At 38.9% G+C, this 18,173-nt stretch overlaps 1 protein-coding gene across 10 annotated transcripts in view; it reads left to right on the forward strand.

Annotated features, from left to right (window-relative positions):
- Positions 1 to 468: 468 nt before the first annotated feature.
- The window catches only part of TRMT11 (tRNA methyltransferase 11 homolog), a 71,465-nt gene continuing 53,760 nt past the window's right edge, over positions 469 to 18,173 (forward strand). For 4 of the 10 annotated variants that reach the window (XR_002179766.3, XR_002179765.3, XM_033867684.2 and 1 more), the window contains exons 1-3: positions 469 to 615; positions 15,109 to 15,174; positions 16,799 to 16,872. Coding sequence is in view for 7 of the 10 variants with exons in the window: in XM_033867684.2 (XP_033723575.1) it covers positions 544 to 615; positions 15,109 to 15,174; positions 16,799 to 16,872 (212 nt within the window). In the remaining 3 variants the exon portion in view is untranslated. Of the gene's footprint in view, positions 616 to 8,584; positions 14,019 to 15,108; positions 15,175 to 16,798; positions 16,873 to 17,244; positions 17,311 to 18,173 lie in introns of those variants that run through there. The other 6 variants (XM_033867687.2, XM_033867688.2, XM_019951825.3 and 3 more) reach the window with 4 other exon arrangements.

Consider the following 18,173-nt stretch of genomic DNA (forward strand, 5'->3'; position numbering starts at 1 on the left):
AACTATATTCAATATCCTGTAATAAACCATAATGGAAAAGAATATGAAAATGAATATATATATGTGTATAACTGAATCACTAACACAACACTGTAAATCAACTATACTTCAATAAGTATAGCTAAGTCCAGCTAAGTCAGTCCCCAAAGCCTGGAGTGGTTAGAGAAGTCTGCAGGGAAAAGACAAATTTCAGTTCAGTTTCGAAGACCTGGAATTTGAAGAGTTGTAGGGGAAGTTAAAAGTACATTCCAGGTGGAGGATCATTGGGAACTACACTGTCTCATAGCAACCTGCTCTTGAACACAACACATCTCACACCAGCTCCTGGTACACCGGGACCTCAAACAGAACGCAACCGGCAGCAGAAGAAACCTCTCCTGGAACTGCGGGGCTTGAGTCCCGCAACCCGGGAACCTCCGGAGAGAACCGACTCTCCCCACTTCCGCTTCTGGCTCCTCAGGCTCTGCCTTAGCGGAAGCGGTCTGTAGGGGAAGAAAAGAGTGAGACACGCTCGGTGGCGCAGGCGCGCCGCGGGCTGATGCGATGGCGCTGCCGGGACCCGTGAACAGGTATCTTCTGCTCATGGCACAGGAACACCTGGAGTTCCGCCTGCCGGTAAGCGCCGCAGTGACCTCCACCTCTTTCTTCTGGAGAGGAGGGCGGGGTGGAGATTGGTGTGCGAGCGGAGGCGACCCACGCAGTCCGAGCCCGCGGGCAGTGGGGGGTCTGTGCTTGTCGGGGAGATCACGCGTCCCCCCAGTCCCTCGGCCCCTGGGATTGGTCTGAGCTCTGCGGAGGGTGTGAGAGAGAAGTCCGAGACAGCCTCTCAGCCTTGCTAAGCATTTTCATTCATTCTTCAGCCCATGTGCCAGGTACCGGAGTCAGGCAGGTGAATATGACCGGTCCTCTCCCTCCTGGAGCTCTTCGTCTAGAGAATAGAGACAGCAGACAGAAGTACTCAGGGTAGCATTTTAAGTGTCGAATATGCGGGTCAGGTTTCGTGGGGGTTGGCGTAGTGGTAGTGATGGTGGGTGGTAGGGTTAGATGATGGAAAAGTTGGGGAAATTGTTTTATTTATTCATTCAAGAAACATTTTCAGAGTACCTGTAATCGAATATTCTGGACGCTGGGGATATAATGATGACAAAGTTTCTGTCTTCAAGGAGTTTACTGTTTAGGCTAAGGGGTGAGCAGATGCATAAACGTAGCACTATGAAATAATGTTGGTAAGTGCAGTGATAGGTAGGGAAATAGCATATAGAAGGGAAATATGATCCACCTGAGGGGTGGGTGATGTTGGCCATTAAGATGGCTTCCAGGACGGCATGACACTTGAACTGTAACATAAAAGAAGAGTGGGAGTTTGCCAGGCCAAGAAGAGACATAAGCAAATTAGAATTACAAGCTATTCATTATTACCTGCTTACCAAATATGTAGCAAAGAATGACAAGAAGAGAGCAGGAGAGGAGGGTAGGGTTCAGAAAATGCAAAGCCTTAAATACTCTGGATCTTAGAAGGGGACTTTATTGAAGAATTTTAAGGAAGTGACAGAATCAGATTTTTTTTTTAAAGAAATCACTTTGGCTGCAGTACGGAGGATGGAGTTGAGAGGAATAAGGAGTTAGGAGTTGAGTCTGTTGGAATAGTCTTGTTAATAAATTAAGAAGGCCTGAACTAGGGCAGGGGGTAAGAGGATGGAATAGACTGGGGATATATTTAGGTGATAAAATCATCAGGGCTTGACGATTGATTGAAGGTGGGGGCAAGAGGGACCAATCAGGGATGATTCCTGGGATGGATATAAGGGTGTTTCCACTTAAAATAGAGAGCACAGGCAGCTGTATGATTTAAATTTTGGTTATGCTGAATTGGTTATGCTTGTGTAACATCAAATGGAGATGACCAGGAGGCAGTGAATATGAGTATGCACAGATGTTGATAGAGCTGCATGTACTGGTAATTAATATTTGGGAGTCTTCTGCATATGAACTCTAGGAGAGAAAATGAAATTATTCAGAGAAAGCATAGCTTCAAAAGAGTGGTGGGCCAAATGCAGGTACTTGGAAGCATTGATATTAAGGGGAATTGGGAAAAGGAGGTCATGAAGAAGATAAGCAAGTGTCAGAATAGGAAGTATGTGAGACCATAAAAATCAAGAGGGTAAAGTTTTAGTTTTGCTAGTGTGGTTGTGTAGTTATAGGCGAAGAAGCCAGATTGCTTGGTTTAGTGGTCACTGGAAAATGAGGAAGGGGAGATAGACTGCTCTTAACATAAGAAGGGAAAGTAAGGGATTGGTTAACAGTTTGAGGGGGCCCTAGAGTCAAGGGAGGATCCCTATCCCTCTTGGAGAAATTTGCGTGTTTGTAGGCTGAAGGAGAGGGGAAAATGGATATAAGGACACAGTGGGAGGTGTTGGCCTTTCAGTAGAAGGGGAGTGTGGGCGGAGGGGACTTAAGATGGGTGCGGGTAGTTGCCTGAGGGCCTGTTTTCTGGGTAATGAATGAGTCAAGGTTATTTCTTGAAAGATGGGGGACCAAGCGATTGAATGGAGAAACTGAGAAAAATAGTAAAATCTGAAATAATCATTGAGAGCAAAGAGGGAGCTGATGAGCTACAACAGTTGAGTAGAGAAGAACTCAGGTGTTAGAGCGAGGCTGAAAACGCAGCTGAGGGTGAAGAGCATGTATTTGTAATTGTGCCAAGATTCTGTGATTTTCTTCAGTTGTGTTCAACTCACTGGCCTTGGGAGTTTTGAAGGAAGATTGTGGCATTGATTCGGGACTAATGTGTTGCTGGGCAGGTGCGTTGAGAAATGAAAGCAAGTGTAGAGGCACAGAGGGATGGTTGATTATGGTGGTTTGTGTGGGAGATGTGAGGGGAAGGAGGATGAAGTAATGGGCCCTGAGGCTAGAGAGGTGGGTAGGATCCAGATTTTGGAGTGTTGTGAAACCATTGGAAGGAATTTGGATTTTGTTTTAGATTTAATGGAGAGCCATTGACTCTTTTTTCTTTTTTTTTTCCTTTTTAAGCCAGAAAGTGACAAACATTTTTTCATTTTAAATCACTAAGTGACTAGCAATCATTTGTGTTTTAAAAAGATAGTTCTGGAGTACCAGAGAAAGGATACCACTTAGAGGATACTGGGGTGGAACTAGAGAGAAGCCAAGGACGGTGAGTGCCTATAGTCAGATAATGCAGGGAGAATGGAGTGGTTAAGCTGCAGTCTTAAAAATAGCATCCCTAGTATTTGCTGGTTTTACCTGTTTTTTCTTTCTTAAATTCTTCTTAGTATCTTTCCCTTGTGCCAGTTTAATCTTCCAAAAGCTCAGCCATCTTTTCTGTCTCCATTGTCCCAAGGCTGAAACTCTAGTCTGGCATTCAAGGCCTGCAGTTGCATGGTTTTCTCCTCTGTATCCGCCCACCCGCTCCTCCCACAAACAGTGCAGCCAAAATAGACTTCCCCATTATTCCCTGAATGATGCCCTCTTGTTTGGGTCTTTCCTAGTCCACTCTTCGTTTTACTGATTTTATATCGTCAATATTCATTTAGATTTGCCCACATATTTGTTTATTTTAGGTTTATATTTTTCAATTGATTCTTTTTCAGATGTGCAATTTCCTTTTTTTTTTAATCCTCTACCAAAATTCTTAATTTTGTCTTTTATCCCCTTCAATATAGAAAGCACAGTTATATTAAAGTATGTCATTGAAAAAAGGGGTCCTATGGGTCTGTTTCTTTTATGTATTGTTTCTCTTGGTTCTTTTTCATGTGTGTGCTGGGTGTTTGTTAAATATATACCAGATATATTTGAAACTTTATTTGAAAAAATAAGTGAGGGCTAGGATGATGTAAATCCTCTTGAAGAATATAGGAGCATTAACACACTAGGATCACTTGAACTCGTTTTCAGCCATTAAGTTCTGTTTCTGTTCTGATTTGCACATACTGCTAGTGTGTGTAGCTTTTGGGGATGCCAGTCTAAACTGGGTGGATTATCAAACTTCCTTTCCTTCTCATTGTTGGCCCTATACTCTTTTTGTTCCTCTAGCTCCATTAAGCTGTGCAAAGGGCTGTCCGGCCTCACAGCTGCTTTTGGAATTGGTAAATGTCCCAGGGAGAGAGTGGCTGCACCTTGAGATTTCTGTCCTCTCCTGGATCTTGGTTTGGTAATTTTTGTAATCTCTTGATGCCTTCAAGCAGAAGTCAGGTTTTTTTTTTAAATTCTTTTCAGCAGGAGGCTTAATCTGAATCACCTAGTTTGCCATCATTGGAAGTGAAAGTCCTCTCTCTGTACAGATTCTCCCTGTGTTTCAGGGCTTAAGTGAGTTTTTTTTTTTGTTTTTTTTTTTTTGTTTTTTTTTTTTTTTGAATTACGCAGGCCTCTCACTGTTGTGGCCTCTCCCATTGCGGAGCACAGGCTCCGGGTGCGCAGGCTCAGCGGCCATGGCTCACGGGCCCAGCCGCTCCACGGCATGTGGGATCTTCCCGGACCGGGGCACGAACCTGTGTCCCCTGCATCGGCAGGTGGACTCTCAACCACTGCGCCACCAGGGAAGCCCCTTAAATGAGTTTCCATTGAAACTTTTCTTCTAAAACTGAAGTAATCTTTTCTTCCTTTGTACTCTGGTACAATACTTCTTTGCTTCTTTAAGGGCACTCACTGTTGTATACCTCACTTTTCAGTTACTGGATTAAATGTTAGTTCTAGTAGAGCTTAAGCTCCCTCAGGATAAATATATATTTATCTTTACACAGCTCAGTGCCTTGCATATATTAGTTGTTTAATAAATATTGAATTGAGTGAAATAGGATCTCTTCAGGGAAGGCAATCAAAAGGACAGTCTACACTTAAGGACCCATCTACTGTATGAGAACTGCTAGGCAGGAAAGCTATAATGAGTAGCTGCCTTTATGATTTAAAATGAAAGACTGAGTGCAAGTGTGGTCTGGTTTTACCTCTGTGCAGTTAATCAGGGCCAGTTTTAGTTGGCAGCTGCCTTATTGTACTAAAAGTAAAGTTCAGACCCCTGGGTTTCATTGCTGGTTCTGAAGCAAACTAAATGGATGAAAGAGTGGCTAAAAGAACTGAAAAGCTCATGAATTAATGTATCAGGTATGCATCAGATCATGCCATATTTTTATATCCAATGTCTAATATAAATTCTTCTATTCCTGATATAAAAAGATTCTCAACTGGAAAGTGGGTTTGCCATATGATGAATAAAAATCTTGTGTTCTGATTTTTCCAAGTAGGTTGATATTGTAGTTTAATATGTGTTTTGCTTTTAAATTTGAAACTTGGATTATCACATTTACTCTCACTTTAAATCATTGCTTAGATTTTAGGTAATGGTGCTAATCCTATGTTGTAAAATTTCCAATAATCCTCACTTTTTAAAAAAATCTCTTAGAACATTTGTGCTTTAACCTGTTGCTAATTTCTAACAATGTATTCCAAGAGCAGCACACTTTCCTGTTTTAAATGTAAAGCTGATTTCATAATATGGTTTAGTACAGAATGAACAATAATCATTCTAGGTCAAGAGACAATCTATAACTTCATTTTTTTCTTTTAAGTATTATAACTTTGTCAGTCTCACTTGATTTCTTGACTCACTGGGCTTCAAGGATAGTGTTGGTCATCATCAGCTTGATTCCTTTAATAACAGCCTAGGTTCTTTGCTCCATTCTTTACAGACCTTACCTCGTGAGGTAGCTGATTCTGTTTTATAGGTGGGGGAACTGAGGGTCAAAGGAGTTAAGCTTCTTGTAAAAAAAAAAAATCACACAGCTGCTATTTGGAAGAACTGAAGAACAAATTGTGGTCTGACTCTGAGGTCCAGTGATGCCTTCTATTCAAATTTGTGTCACCCATGTTGCAAAATGACTTTTGGACTACCTTCAGTGATTTACTGATAGTCTATGCTAGTTCTTGGTCTGTCCATGTGATTCATCTGAGTTCAGCACCTTCTAATGCCAGGGATTAAGAAAATGATTTGTTGCATAGACAAAAGGGAAAACAGAGAAGGTACTAGTTGTTCAAACCTCCCATTCTTCTTGGTCTTGAGGTAGAGGACTTCATGGTCTGGGTGTACATTCTCTCATGGTGGCTGTGGCTCATGATGGGCGTGGTTTTCGTCCCTTCCCCTAGTTGGAACGAAAGGGGATTGTAGGCACCCCTCAGTGGGGACACTTATCTCTCATTAGGTTTATTCCTCTATAAGACCTATACAGAGGAGTGGGATTCTACCTGCTTTATGTTATTTGGGGAGGCAAAATTTGTTAGTAGTATAAATCATAAAGTTTGTATAATATCCTGTGTTTATCAGTACATAGTGATTGTTTCATAGACTATATGTACTATCTGAACAGATTTCAAGTTTGCATACCTGATGTTTTAAAGTAGCTTTTGTATTCTCTTTCTAGTTCTGTAATTTTATCCAGAAAGGAGGTTAACGTACCATAACTTGTACATAATGAATCCACAGTGATGCTCCCTAGTTAATCACTTTTCTTTTTTTTAATTTAACATATATTTATTCATCTAATTAACTGGACAAGACAGCAGAGTTAATCTCTAAAGGGACTCCTGGCATTTGGTAAAATTCTGTTATTCATCTTTTAGTCTTTTAATCATAAAATAATACATTACTAATGATTTTAGTTTCTAGAAAAAGAATGGTTCCAAATACAGCTTGTAAACAAATATAGTAAAAATAATTTTCTGTGCTAGTAATCAAAAAATTAAAATAACAAGTTAAAAGCACTATTTTTTAATCTACTTAATTAACAAAAACAGTACAACATCCAACTGAGCAGTAGTGAAGGCAAAGTGATACTCTCATTTTATAATTTAAAACAGTCCTTTAAGAAAGTACTTTGGGAGTGGCTTCAAGATGGCGGAGGAGTAGACATGGAGATCACCTTCCTTCTCACAAATACATCAAAATTACATCTACATGTGGAACAACTCCTACAGAACACCTACTGAATGCTGGCAGAAGACCTCAGACTTCCCAAAAGGCAAGAAACTCCCCACATACCTGGGTAGAGCAAAAGAAAAAAGAAAAAACAGAGACAAAAGAATAGGAATGGGACCTGCCCCTCTGGGAGGGAGCTGTGAAGGAGGAAGAGTTTCCACACACTAGGAAGCCCCTTCACTGGCAGAGACAGGGGTGGTGAGGGAGAAACTTAGGAGCCACAGAAGAGAGTGCAGCAACAGGGGTGCGGAGGGCAAAGCGCAGAGATTCCCACACAGAGGGTTGGTGCCGACCAGCACTCACCAGCCCGAGAGGCTTGTCAGCTCACCCCCCGGGGCGGGTGGTGGCTGGGAGCTGAGGTTCAGGCTTTGGAGGTCAGACCCCAGGGAGAGGACTGGGATTGGCTGCCTGAACACAGCCGGAAGGGGGCTAGTGTGCCACAGCTAGCTGGAAGGGAGTCTGGGAAAAAGTCTGGACCTGCCTAAGAGGCAAGAGACCATTGTTTTGGGGTGCACGAGGAGAGGGGATTCAGAGCACTGCCTAAACGAGCTCCAGAGACGGGCGCGAGCCATGGCTATCAGCGTGGACACCAGAGATGGGCATGAAATGCTAAGACTGATGCTGCAGCCACCAAGAAGCCTGTATGCAAGCACAGGTCACTATCCACACCTCCCCTCCTGGGAGCCTGTGCAGCCCGCCACTGCCAGGATCCCATGATCCAGGGACAGCTTCCCCAGGAGAACGCACGGTGTGCCTCAGACTGGTGCAACGTCACGCTGGCCTCTGCCACCGCAGGCTCACCCTGCATTCCGTACCCCTCCCTCCCTCCGGCCTGAGTGAGCCAGAGCCCCCGAATTAGCCGCTCCTTTAACCCCATCCTGTCTGGGCAGAGAACAGATGCCCTCAGGCGACCTACACGCAGAGATGGGCCAAATCTAAAGCTGAACCCCAGGAGCTGTGTGAACAAAGAAGAGAAAGGGAAATCTCTCCCAGCAGATTCAGGAGCAGCGGATTAAATCTCCACAATCAACTTGATGTACCCTGCATCTCTGGAATACCTGAATAGACAACGAATCATCCCAAAATTGAGGCGGTGGACTTTGGGAGCAACTGTAGACTTGGGGTTTGCTTTCTGCATCAATTTGTTTCTGGTTTTATGTTTATCTTAGTTTAGTATTAAAAGCTTATTATCATTGGTAGATTTGTTTATTGATTTGGTTGTTCTCTTCCTTTTTAAATTTTATATATATATATTTTTTTTTCCTTTTTCTCTTTTTGTGAGTGTGTGTGTGTGTGATTCTTTGTGTGATTTTGACTGTATAGCTGGGCTTTTGCCATTTGTCCTAGGGTTCTGACTTTTTTTTTTAACTGTAGTTTTTAGCACTTGTTATCATTGGTGGATCTGTTTTTTGGTTTGGTTGCTCTCTTCTTTCTTTCCTTCTTTTTTTTTAATTACTTTTTTATTTTTAATAGTTTTTTTCTATTTTAATAACTTTATTTTATTTTTTCCTTTCTTTCTTTCTTTCTTCTTTTTTTTTCTCCCTTTTCTTCTGAGCCGTGTGGCTGACAGGGTCTTGGTGCTCCAGCCGGGTGTCAGTCCTAAGCCTCGGAGGTGGGAGAGCCGAGCTAAGGACATTGGACCACCAGAGACGTCCTGGCCCCACGTAATATCAAACGGCAGAAGCTCTCCCAGAGATCACCATCTCAACGCTAAGACCCAGCTCCACTGAATGACCAGCAATCTACAGTGCTGGACACCCTATGCCAAACAACTAGCAAGACAGGAACACAAACCCACCTTTGGCAGAGAGGCTGCCTAAAATCGTAATAAGTTCACAGACACCCCAAAACACACCACCGGATGTGGTCCTGCCCACCAGAAAGCCAAGATATGGCCTCATCCACCAGAACACAGGCACCAGTTCTACACAACCCTCTGAACCAACCTGCATAACCAGAAAGCTTACACAACCCTCTGAACCACCAGGAAGCCTACACAACAGGAAGCCTACACAACCCTCTGAACCAACCTTACCCACTGGGAACAGACATCAAAAACAACGGGAACTACGAACCTGCAGATTGCGAAAAGGAGACCCCAAACACAGTAAGTTAAGCAAAATGAGAAGACACAGAAATACACAGCAGATGAAGGAGCAAGGTAAAAACCCATCAGACCAAACAAATGAAGAGGAAATAGGCAGTCTATCTGAAAAAGAATTCAGAGTAATAATAGTAAAGATGATCCAAAATCTTGGAAGTAGAATGGAGAAAATACAAGAAACGTTTAACAAGGACCTAGAAGAACTAAAGAGCAAACAAACAATGATGAACAACACAATAAATAAAATTAAAAATTCTCTAGAAGGAGTCAACAGCAGAATAACTGAGGCAGAAGAACGGGTAAGTGACCTGGAATATAAAATAGTGGAAATAACTACCACAGAGCAGAATAAAGAAAAAAGAAAAAAGAAAAAAGAATTGAGGACAGCCTCAGAGACCTCTGAGACAACATTAAATGCACCAACATTCGAATTATAGGGGTTCCAGAAGAAGAAGAGAAAAAAAAAGGGACTGAGGGGCTTCCCTGATGGTGCAGTGGTTGAGAGTCCGCCTGCTGAAGCAGGGGACACAGGTTCGTGCCCTGGTCTGGGAAGATCCCACGTGCCGCGGAGCAGCTGGGCCTGTGAGCCATGGCCGCTGGGCCTGCGCGTCCGGAGCCTGTGCTCCGCAACGGGTGAGGCCACAACGGTGAGAGGCCTGCGTACCACAAAAAAATAAAAGGGACTGTGAAAGTATTTGAAGAGATTATACTTGAAAACTTCCCTAATATGGGTAAGGAAATAGTCAAGTCCAGGAAGCGCAGAGAGTCCCATACAGGATAAACCCAAGGAGAAACACGCCAAGACACATATTAATCAAACTATCAAAAATTAAGTACAAAGAAAAAATATTAAAAGCAGCAAGGGAAAAGCAACAATAAACATACAAGGGAATCCCCATAAGGTTAACTGCTAATCTCTCAGCAGAAACTCTGCAAGCCGGAAGGGAGTTGCAGAACATATTTAAAGTGATAAAAGGGAAAAACCTGCAACCAAGATTACTCTACCCAGCAAGGATCTCATTCAGATTCAAGGTAGAAATTAAAACCTTTACAGACAAGCAAAAGCTAAGAAAATTCAGCACCACCAAACCAGCTTTACGACAAATGCTAAAGGAACTTCTCTAGGCCAGAAACACAACAGAAGGAAAAGACTTACAATAACAAACCCAAAACAATTAAGAAAATGGTAATAGAAACATAAATATCGATAACTACCTTAAATGTAAATGGATTAAATGCTCCAACCAAAAGACATAGACTGGCTGAATGGTTACAAAAACAAGACCTGTACATATGCTGTCTACAAGAGACCCAATTCAGACCTTGGGACACATACAGACTGAAAGTGAGGGCATGGAAAAAGATAATCCATGGGAATGGAAATCAAAAGAAAGCTGGAGTAGCAATTCTCATATCAGACAAAATAGACTTTAAAGTAAAGAATGTTACAAGAGACAAGGACACTACATAATGATCAAGGGATCAGTCCAAGAAGAAGATATAGCAATTGTAAATATTTATGCACTCAACATAGGGGCACCTCAATAGATAAGGCAAATGCTAACAGCCATAAAAGGGGAAATCGACAGTAACACAACAATAGTAGGGAACTTTAACACCCCACTTTCACCAATGGACAGATCACCCAAAATGAAAATAAATAAGGAGACACAAGCTTTAAATGATACATTAAACAAGATGGACTTAATTGATACTTATAGGACATTCCATCTAAAAAACAGCAGATAACACTTTCTTCTCAAGTGCTCATGGAACATTCCCCAGGATAGATCATATCTTGGGTCACAAATCAATCCTTGGTAAATTTAAGAAAATTGAAATCATATCAAGTATCTTTTTTGGCCACAGTGCTATGAGACTAGGTACCAATTACAGGAAAAAATCTGTAAAAAATACTAACACGTGGAGGCTAAACAATACACTACTGTATAACCAAGAGATTACTGAAGAAATCAAAGAGGAAATAAAAAAGTACCTAGAAACAAATGACAATGAAAGCACGATGACCCAAAACCTATGGGAAGCAGCAAAAGCAGTTCTAAGAGGGAAGTTTATAGCAATACAGTCCTACCTCAAGTAACAAGAAACATCTCAAATAAACAACTTAACCTTACACCTAAAGCAATTAGAGAAAGAAGAACAAGAAAACCCCAAAGTTAGCAGAAGGAACGAAATCATAAATATCAGACCAGAAATAAATGAAAAAGAAATGAAGGAAACAGTAGCAAAGATAATTGATCCTAAAAGCTTGTTCTTTGAGAAGATAAACAAAATTGATAAACCATTAGCCAGACTCATCTAGAAAAAAAGGGAGAAGACTCAACAGAATTAGAAATGAAAAAGGAGAAGTAACAACTGACACTGCAGAAATTCAAAGGAGCATGAGAGATTACTACAAGCAACTATATGCCAATAAAATGAACAGCCTGGAAGAAATGGACAAATTATTAGAAAAACACAACCTTCTGAAATTGAACCAGGAAGAAATAGAAAATATAAACAGACCAATCCCAAGCACTGAAATTGAAACTGTGATTAAAAATCTTCCAACAAACGGAAGCCCAGGACCAGATGGATTCACCAGAATATTCTATCAAACATTTAGAGAAGAGCTAACACCTATCCTTCTCAAACTCTTCCAAAATATAGCAGAGGGAGGAACACTCCCAAACTCATTCTACGAGGCCACCGTCAACCTAATACCAAAACCAGACAGAGATGCCACAAAAAAAGAAAACTACTGGCCAATATCACTGATGAACATAGATGCAAAAATCCTCAACAAAAATACTAGCAAACAGAATCCAACAGCACATTAAAAGGATCATACACCATGATCAAATGGGGTTTATCCCAGGCATACAAAGATTCTTCAATATATGCAAATCAATCAATGTGATACACCATATTAGCAAATTGAAGAATAAAAACCATATAATCATCTCAATAGATGTAGAAAAAGCTTTTGAGAAAATTCAACACCCATTTATGATAAAAACCCTCCAGAAAGTAGGCATAGAGGGAACTTACCTCAACATAATAAAGGCCATATATGACAAACCCACAGCCAACATCGTTCTCAATGGTGAAAAACTGAAATTATTTCCACTAAGATCAGGAACAAGGCAAGGTTGCCCACTCTCACCACTATTATTATGCATAGTTTTGGAAGTTTCAGCCACAGCAATCAGAGAAGAAAAAGAAATAAAAGGAATCCAATTCGGAAAAGAAGAAGTAAACCTGTCACTGTTTGCAGATGACATGATACTATACATAGAGAATCCTAAAGATGCTACCAGAAAACTACTAGAGCTAATCAATGAATTTGGTAAAGTAGTAGGATACAAAATTAATGCACAGAAATCTCTTGCATTCCTATACACTAATGGTGAAAAATCTGAAAGAGAAATTAAGGAAACATTCCCATTTACCATTGCAACAAAAAGAATAAAATACCTAGGAATAAACCTACCTAAGGAGGCAAAAGACCTGTATGCAGAAAACTATAAGACACTGATGAAAGAAATTAAAGATGATACAAACAGATGGAGAGATATACCATGTTTTTGGATTGGAAGAATCAGTATTGTGAAAATGACTGTACTACCCACAGCAATCTACAGATTCAATGCAATCCCTATCAAACTACCAAAGGCATTTTTCACAGAACTAGAACAAAAAATTTCACAACTTGTATGGAAACACAAAAGACCCCGAATAGCCAAGGCAATCTTGAGAAAGAAAAATGGAGCTGGAGGAATCAGGCTCCCTGACTTCAGACTATACTGCAAAGCTACAGTAATCCAGACAGTATGGTACTGGCACAGAAATAGAAATATAGATCAATGGAACAGGATAGAAAGCCCAGCGATAAACCCACACACATATGGTCATCTTATCTTTGATAAAGGAGGCAAGAATATACAATGGAGAAAAGACAGCCTCTTCAATAAGTGGTGCTGGGAAAACTGGAGAGCTACATGTAAAAGAATGAAATTAGAATGCTACCTGACAGCATACACAAAAATAAACTCAAAATGGATTAAAGACCTAAATGTAAGGCCAGACAGTATAAAACTCTTAGAGGATAACATAGGCAGAACTTCATGACATAGATCACAGGAAGATCCTTTTTGACCCACCTCCTAGAGAAACGGAAATAAAAACAAACATAAACAAATGGGACCTAATGAAACTTAAAAGCTTTTGCACAGCAAAGGAAACCATAAACAAGACAAGAAGACAACCCTCAGAATGGGAGAAAATATTTACAAACGAAGCAACTGACAAAGGATTAATCTCCAAAATATACCAGCAGCTCATGCAGCTCAATATCAGAAAAACAAACAACCCAATCCAAAAATGGGCAGAAGACCTAAATAGACATTTCTCCAAAGAAGATATACAGATTGCCAACAAACACCTGAAAGGATGCTCAACATCACTAATCATTAGCGAAATGCAAGTCAAAACTACAATGAGGTATCACTCAACACCGGTCAGAATGGCCATCATCAAAAAATCTACAAACAGTAAATGCTGGAGAGGGTGTGGAGAAAAGGGAACCGTCTTGCACTGTTGGTGGGAATGTAAATTGATTCAGCCACTATGGAGAACAGTATGGAGGTTCCTTAGAAAACTAAAAATAGAACTACCGTACAACCCAGCAATCCCACTACTGGGCATATACCCTGAGAAAACCATAATTCAAAACGAATCATGTACCACAGTGTTCATTGCAGCTCTATTTACAATAGCCAGGAAATGGAAGCAACTTAAGTGTCCATCGACAGATGAATGGATAAAGAAGATGTGACACATATATACAATGGAATATTACTCACCCATAAAAAGAAAGAAAATTGAGTTACTTGTTGTGACTTGGATGGACCTAGAGTCTCAGAGAGTTAAGTAAGTCAGAAAGAGAAAAATACCGTATGCTAACACATATATATGGAATCTAAAAAAAAAAAAGTTCTGAAGAACCTAGGGGCAGGACAGGAATAAAGACGCAGACGTAGAGAATGGAAGTGAGGACACGGGGAGGGGGAGGGCTATGCTGGGACCAAGTGAGAGAGTGGCATGGACATATATAGACTACCAAATGTAAAATAGATAGCTAGTGGGAAGCAGCTGCATAGCACAGGGAGATCAGCTCTGTGCTTTGTGTCCACCTAGAGTGGTGGGATAGGGAGGGTGGGAAGGAGACGCAAGAAAGAGGGGATATGGGGATATATGTATATGTATAGGTGATTCACTTTGTTATACAGCAGAAACTAACACACCATTTTAAAGCAATTACACTCCAATAAAGATGTTAAAAAAAAAGTATTTTGACCACATATACTCTAAGAAGCCATAAAATTTTTCACGTCTCTGAGTATAGTAATGCTACTTTAAAGAAGCAATCTCAAATGGAAAAATCCATATATTTGTGAAAATAAGTATTTAGCTCTGTTTTAAACTGATAAAGTTGAAAACACCTAAATGTCCAACATAAAGTATATTGTTTCCTACTGAAAAATTTGCAATCCTGATGCCAAGGAAGAAAATGTTTATGATATTAATATTCAAAGGGAAAACACAGGGATCCTAAACATCATTACAAACATGTTATTTCTTTTCTGAACATCCTCAAATTATCTAATTTATTTGTATTGATCCATTGTCAGATTTACTAATCTATTGTTTTTGTAATCTGCTTTTTCCTTTTAAAACTCAGTGAATTTTCTCAAAGTTTTTTGACAACGCTTTTTTTTTTTTCTAAAATTTCTCCAAAATTACTTACCATGATTGTGACTGTAAAATTTTTTAGAACCCAGAGTTGTAATTTGTCTGGTATTGACATTTAAACACCTTAAGTAGATAATCTGCTCTTTGTGTGTGTGTGTGTGTGTGTGTGTGTGTGTGTCTTTGTGTGTGTGTGTGTTATAACTGCATCTTAATAGACTTTAAGTTCCCTGTGTTAAAATGTATTCTCTCTCTGATATTTTCAATATAGGAAATAAAGTCTCTGCTTTCACTTTTTGGAGGTCAGTTCACCAATAGTCAGGAAACTTATGGAAAGGTAAGTTTAATTTGTATTTTTCATTAGACCATATGTAGTATCCTTATAAATAGAACCTTGGATTTAAAGAGAAGAACTCAAAATCTTAAATTTATATTTTTTTGATTACCTGTGTCTGTTTTTAGGGGCAATTGAATAAAAAGGATATTTGGGAGAAATTTTGGTTTTGGAAAGTTAGATTTATTTCCAGTATTCACTTATTTTATTAGTTTTTAAATTGTAGTTCAACAGTTATACCATAATTTATATCTGTTGCTTCATTGGAAAAAGGGCTGTCTTCTATTGATGAGGTATAATTAGAGTTTAGAATTTAGCTGAATTTCAGGCTTATATTGGTACTCATTTTAAAATTTGTAATTGTGCATGTGTGAAATTGTGAGTTTATTTATATATTTTGTATTTGACGGTTTATCAGTGTATTAGAGGAGTTTGGAAAATAGAAAAAGAAAAAATCATTCACAATTCTTCTTCCTTGACGTGACTTATAATTTGGGGATACTGCCTTCTAGTCTTTTTTCATATACATTTTTTCCGCTCAGTGGTAATGCTACCAGTGAACTTCTGCATTTCTTTTTCATTTGATAGCATTAATGTAGGCACATATTTCTGCATAGCTTTCATTACTAACAGGGATGTGTAATATTTTCCATCGATTAGCTCTACCGTAATTTATCTAATGATTTCATTTCATTCAGGTTGCTTTTAAATTTTTCCTAATAAAAATGATACTGAGATGACCATCTTTTTTCCTGTTTGGATTATTTTGAATTTTTCTGTAGGGTAGTGTAAATATTGGAATAAAGGCTGGGTGTGGCAGGGAGGACTTTTCACAAAAGATGAGAGAACTTAATTTGAAAGTCCCCTGGTGTTGGACTTGTACTCCTGAATGAATTTCACTTATTGAGGGAGGAGGAAAAGAGGGAGAGTGTGGATATAATTGGGTGGGGGTGTTAAACTGAGGTTAGGATCCTGCTACATTTTGCTGCATTCTGGCAAGTGGTTATCTGGGTGGAGCACAGAAGTGCCTATAATCTTGGGTATTAAAACCCACTGATGCACTTGGAACTTTTTTCCTTAGATAAAATAATAAAAATATATGATAATTTAATAATATACTGTATAGTTTTCCATCATAGTTATTGCAGAGACAATAACTATGTTTCCCACCCCCTCGGGTGGCCACAATTACCTAGAAAAAAAGGGATCATTCAAAGAAATACATTACTTAGTAGTTAAAAATAAAATAGCTGTGTTATAAGAAATAATTAGCAACAATAAAAAATTCTGAAATTATATTTTGGGGTAAAATACTCATTAATTCTTGATCAAACTATATAAGAGCAAATACAAAATTAACCTGAAGTTTAAATATCCTTAAATTTGCTGATGTTTTCATTTATACAGTCATTTATAAAAGTGTTCTGATACTGTACTGTATTATCTTAACAGGTTACCTATTAAAATAATTTATTTATTTATTTTTTATCTATTGGAGCAATTTTTATTTTGGTTAGTGTCAAATCAGATATTCTTACATAAAAGTAGCAGATAGGAATCTCTCCTTATTGACTTCTTAAACGAAAGCATATGAGGCCATAAAACCATATATTGTTGTTTCTTTCAGTCTCCTTTTTGGATTCTTAGCATTCCCTCTGAAGATATTGCCAGAAACTTAATGAAACGGACAGTGTGTGCCAAGTAAGAAAAACTTATAGTGTCCTCCTGCATGAGTGTAAACCAGACTTCTCATAACTACTCTGTCCTACTTTTTGCTTATGTTGGCAGAAGGTAGAAGGGGGTTGATTGTTTGGGGAGCTCAGCTTAGCTTGTAGTTACATGTATTTGCCACTGGATGGTGGTAGGAGAACAGAGGAGAGTTATCTGCTGAAACTGAGGTTGAGAGAATTTCAGTGGTGAAATGCAGAAACGCTTGCTTTAGAATAATTTTTTTAAATTTCTACATTAAGCAAGCATATGGTATAAGATGTAAATGCTATGTTATTACATAGGATAAATGCCACATTTAATTATAACCAAAGTATTGAAAACCTAAAAATGTTTTTCTTATAGATGGTTTTTAGTTAGATGAACAGATTGGTGAAGTGTAAGATGACAAAAAATGAGGACTACCATAAAGTATGTTTTCTGTTTTATTTGTTAGAGGAACTCTGATTATCATATCTTGATATGGATTAATATAATGATGTCTTCCTTATTTATCCTGCCTGAGTGTTTTCTAGCTTTTATCATTAGTATCTGTTCTTTTTTCATTTCTTTTCTTTCTTTCATTTTTTTTATTGTTGGAAAATTCTATCTTTGGGTTTGAAAATTAAACTGCATTTTTAGCTACCATTTTAAGAACTGAACAACTTATCCTTGAATTGCTTTTTTTTTTTACATGCCCCCCCATCCCCAAACATTTCTGAAAACCTCTTTTTGCTTAGAAATTATAATATTTAATAATGCAGTGCAAATAAGAATTTACATATATCTAGTTTTGTTAGCATGGTTAGCAATACTTTATAGCATAGTATGTCATTGCTATATTATTGAATAGACTACAACCCCCATATTAGATTTATCCTATTGAAAACTAGCTGCAGTACTAAATCTAATCTCATAAATTGAGGCTTGTTGATGGGTCTTAGTCAATAAAAATGACTAGAAATCAGAAACAGAACTAAGAAACACATCCTTTGAATAATTATTACTCTACATTAGCGTATTAAAATTTATGGCTCTAAGAGGTGTTTGAATTCCAAAGATAAAGCTTATAGGTTTAAAATAGCTACTTGAGAACCAGAACTTGTATACTTCCTTCAAAGCTCATATCTTCTGATGAATATATTTGAGTAATGGTACAATAAATAGTTGTGTAATAGTTGTATAACATTATGAAATAATGTCCCTGGCTGCTTTTTAGTCTCTGTATATTTTACATAGCTGAGGTTATACCTTAAGTGATAACTAAGTAAGAACAGTTACTGCAGAGGCCTTAT

Source organism: Tursiops truncatus, chromosome 12 (genome assembly GCF_011762595.2).
Source record: "Tursiops truncatus isolate mTurTru1 chromosome 12, mTurTru1.mat.Y, whole genome shotgun sequence".
In the NCBI taxonomy this organism is placed as follows: Eukaryota; Metazoa; Chordata; class Mammalia; order Artiodactyla; family Delphinidae; genus Tursiops; species Tursiops truncatus.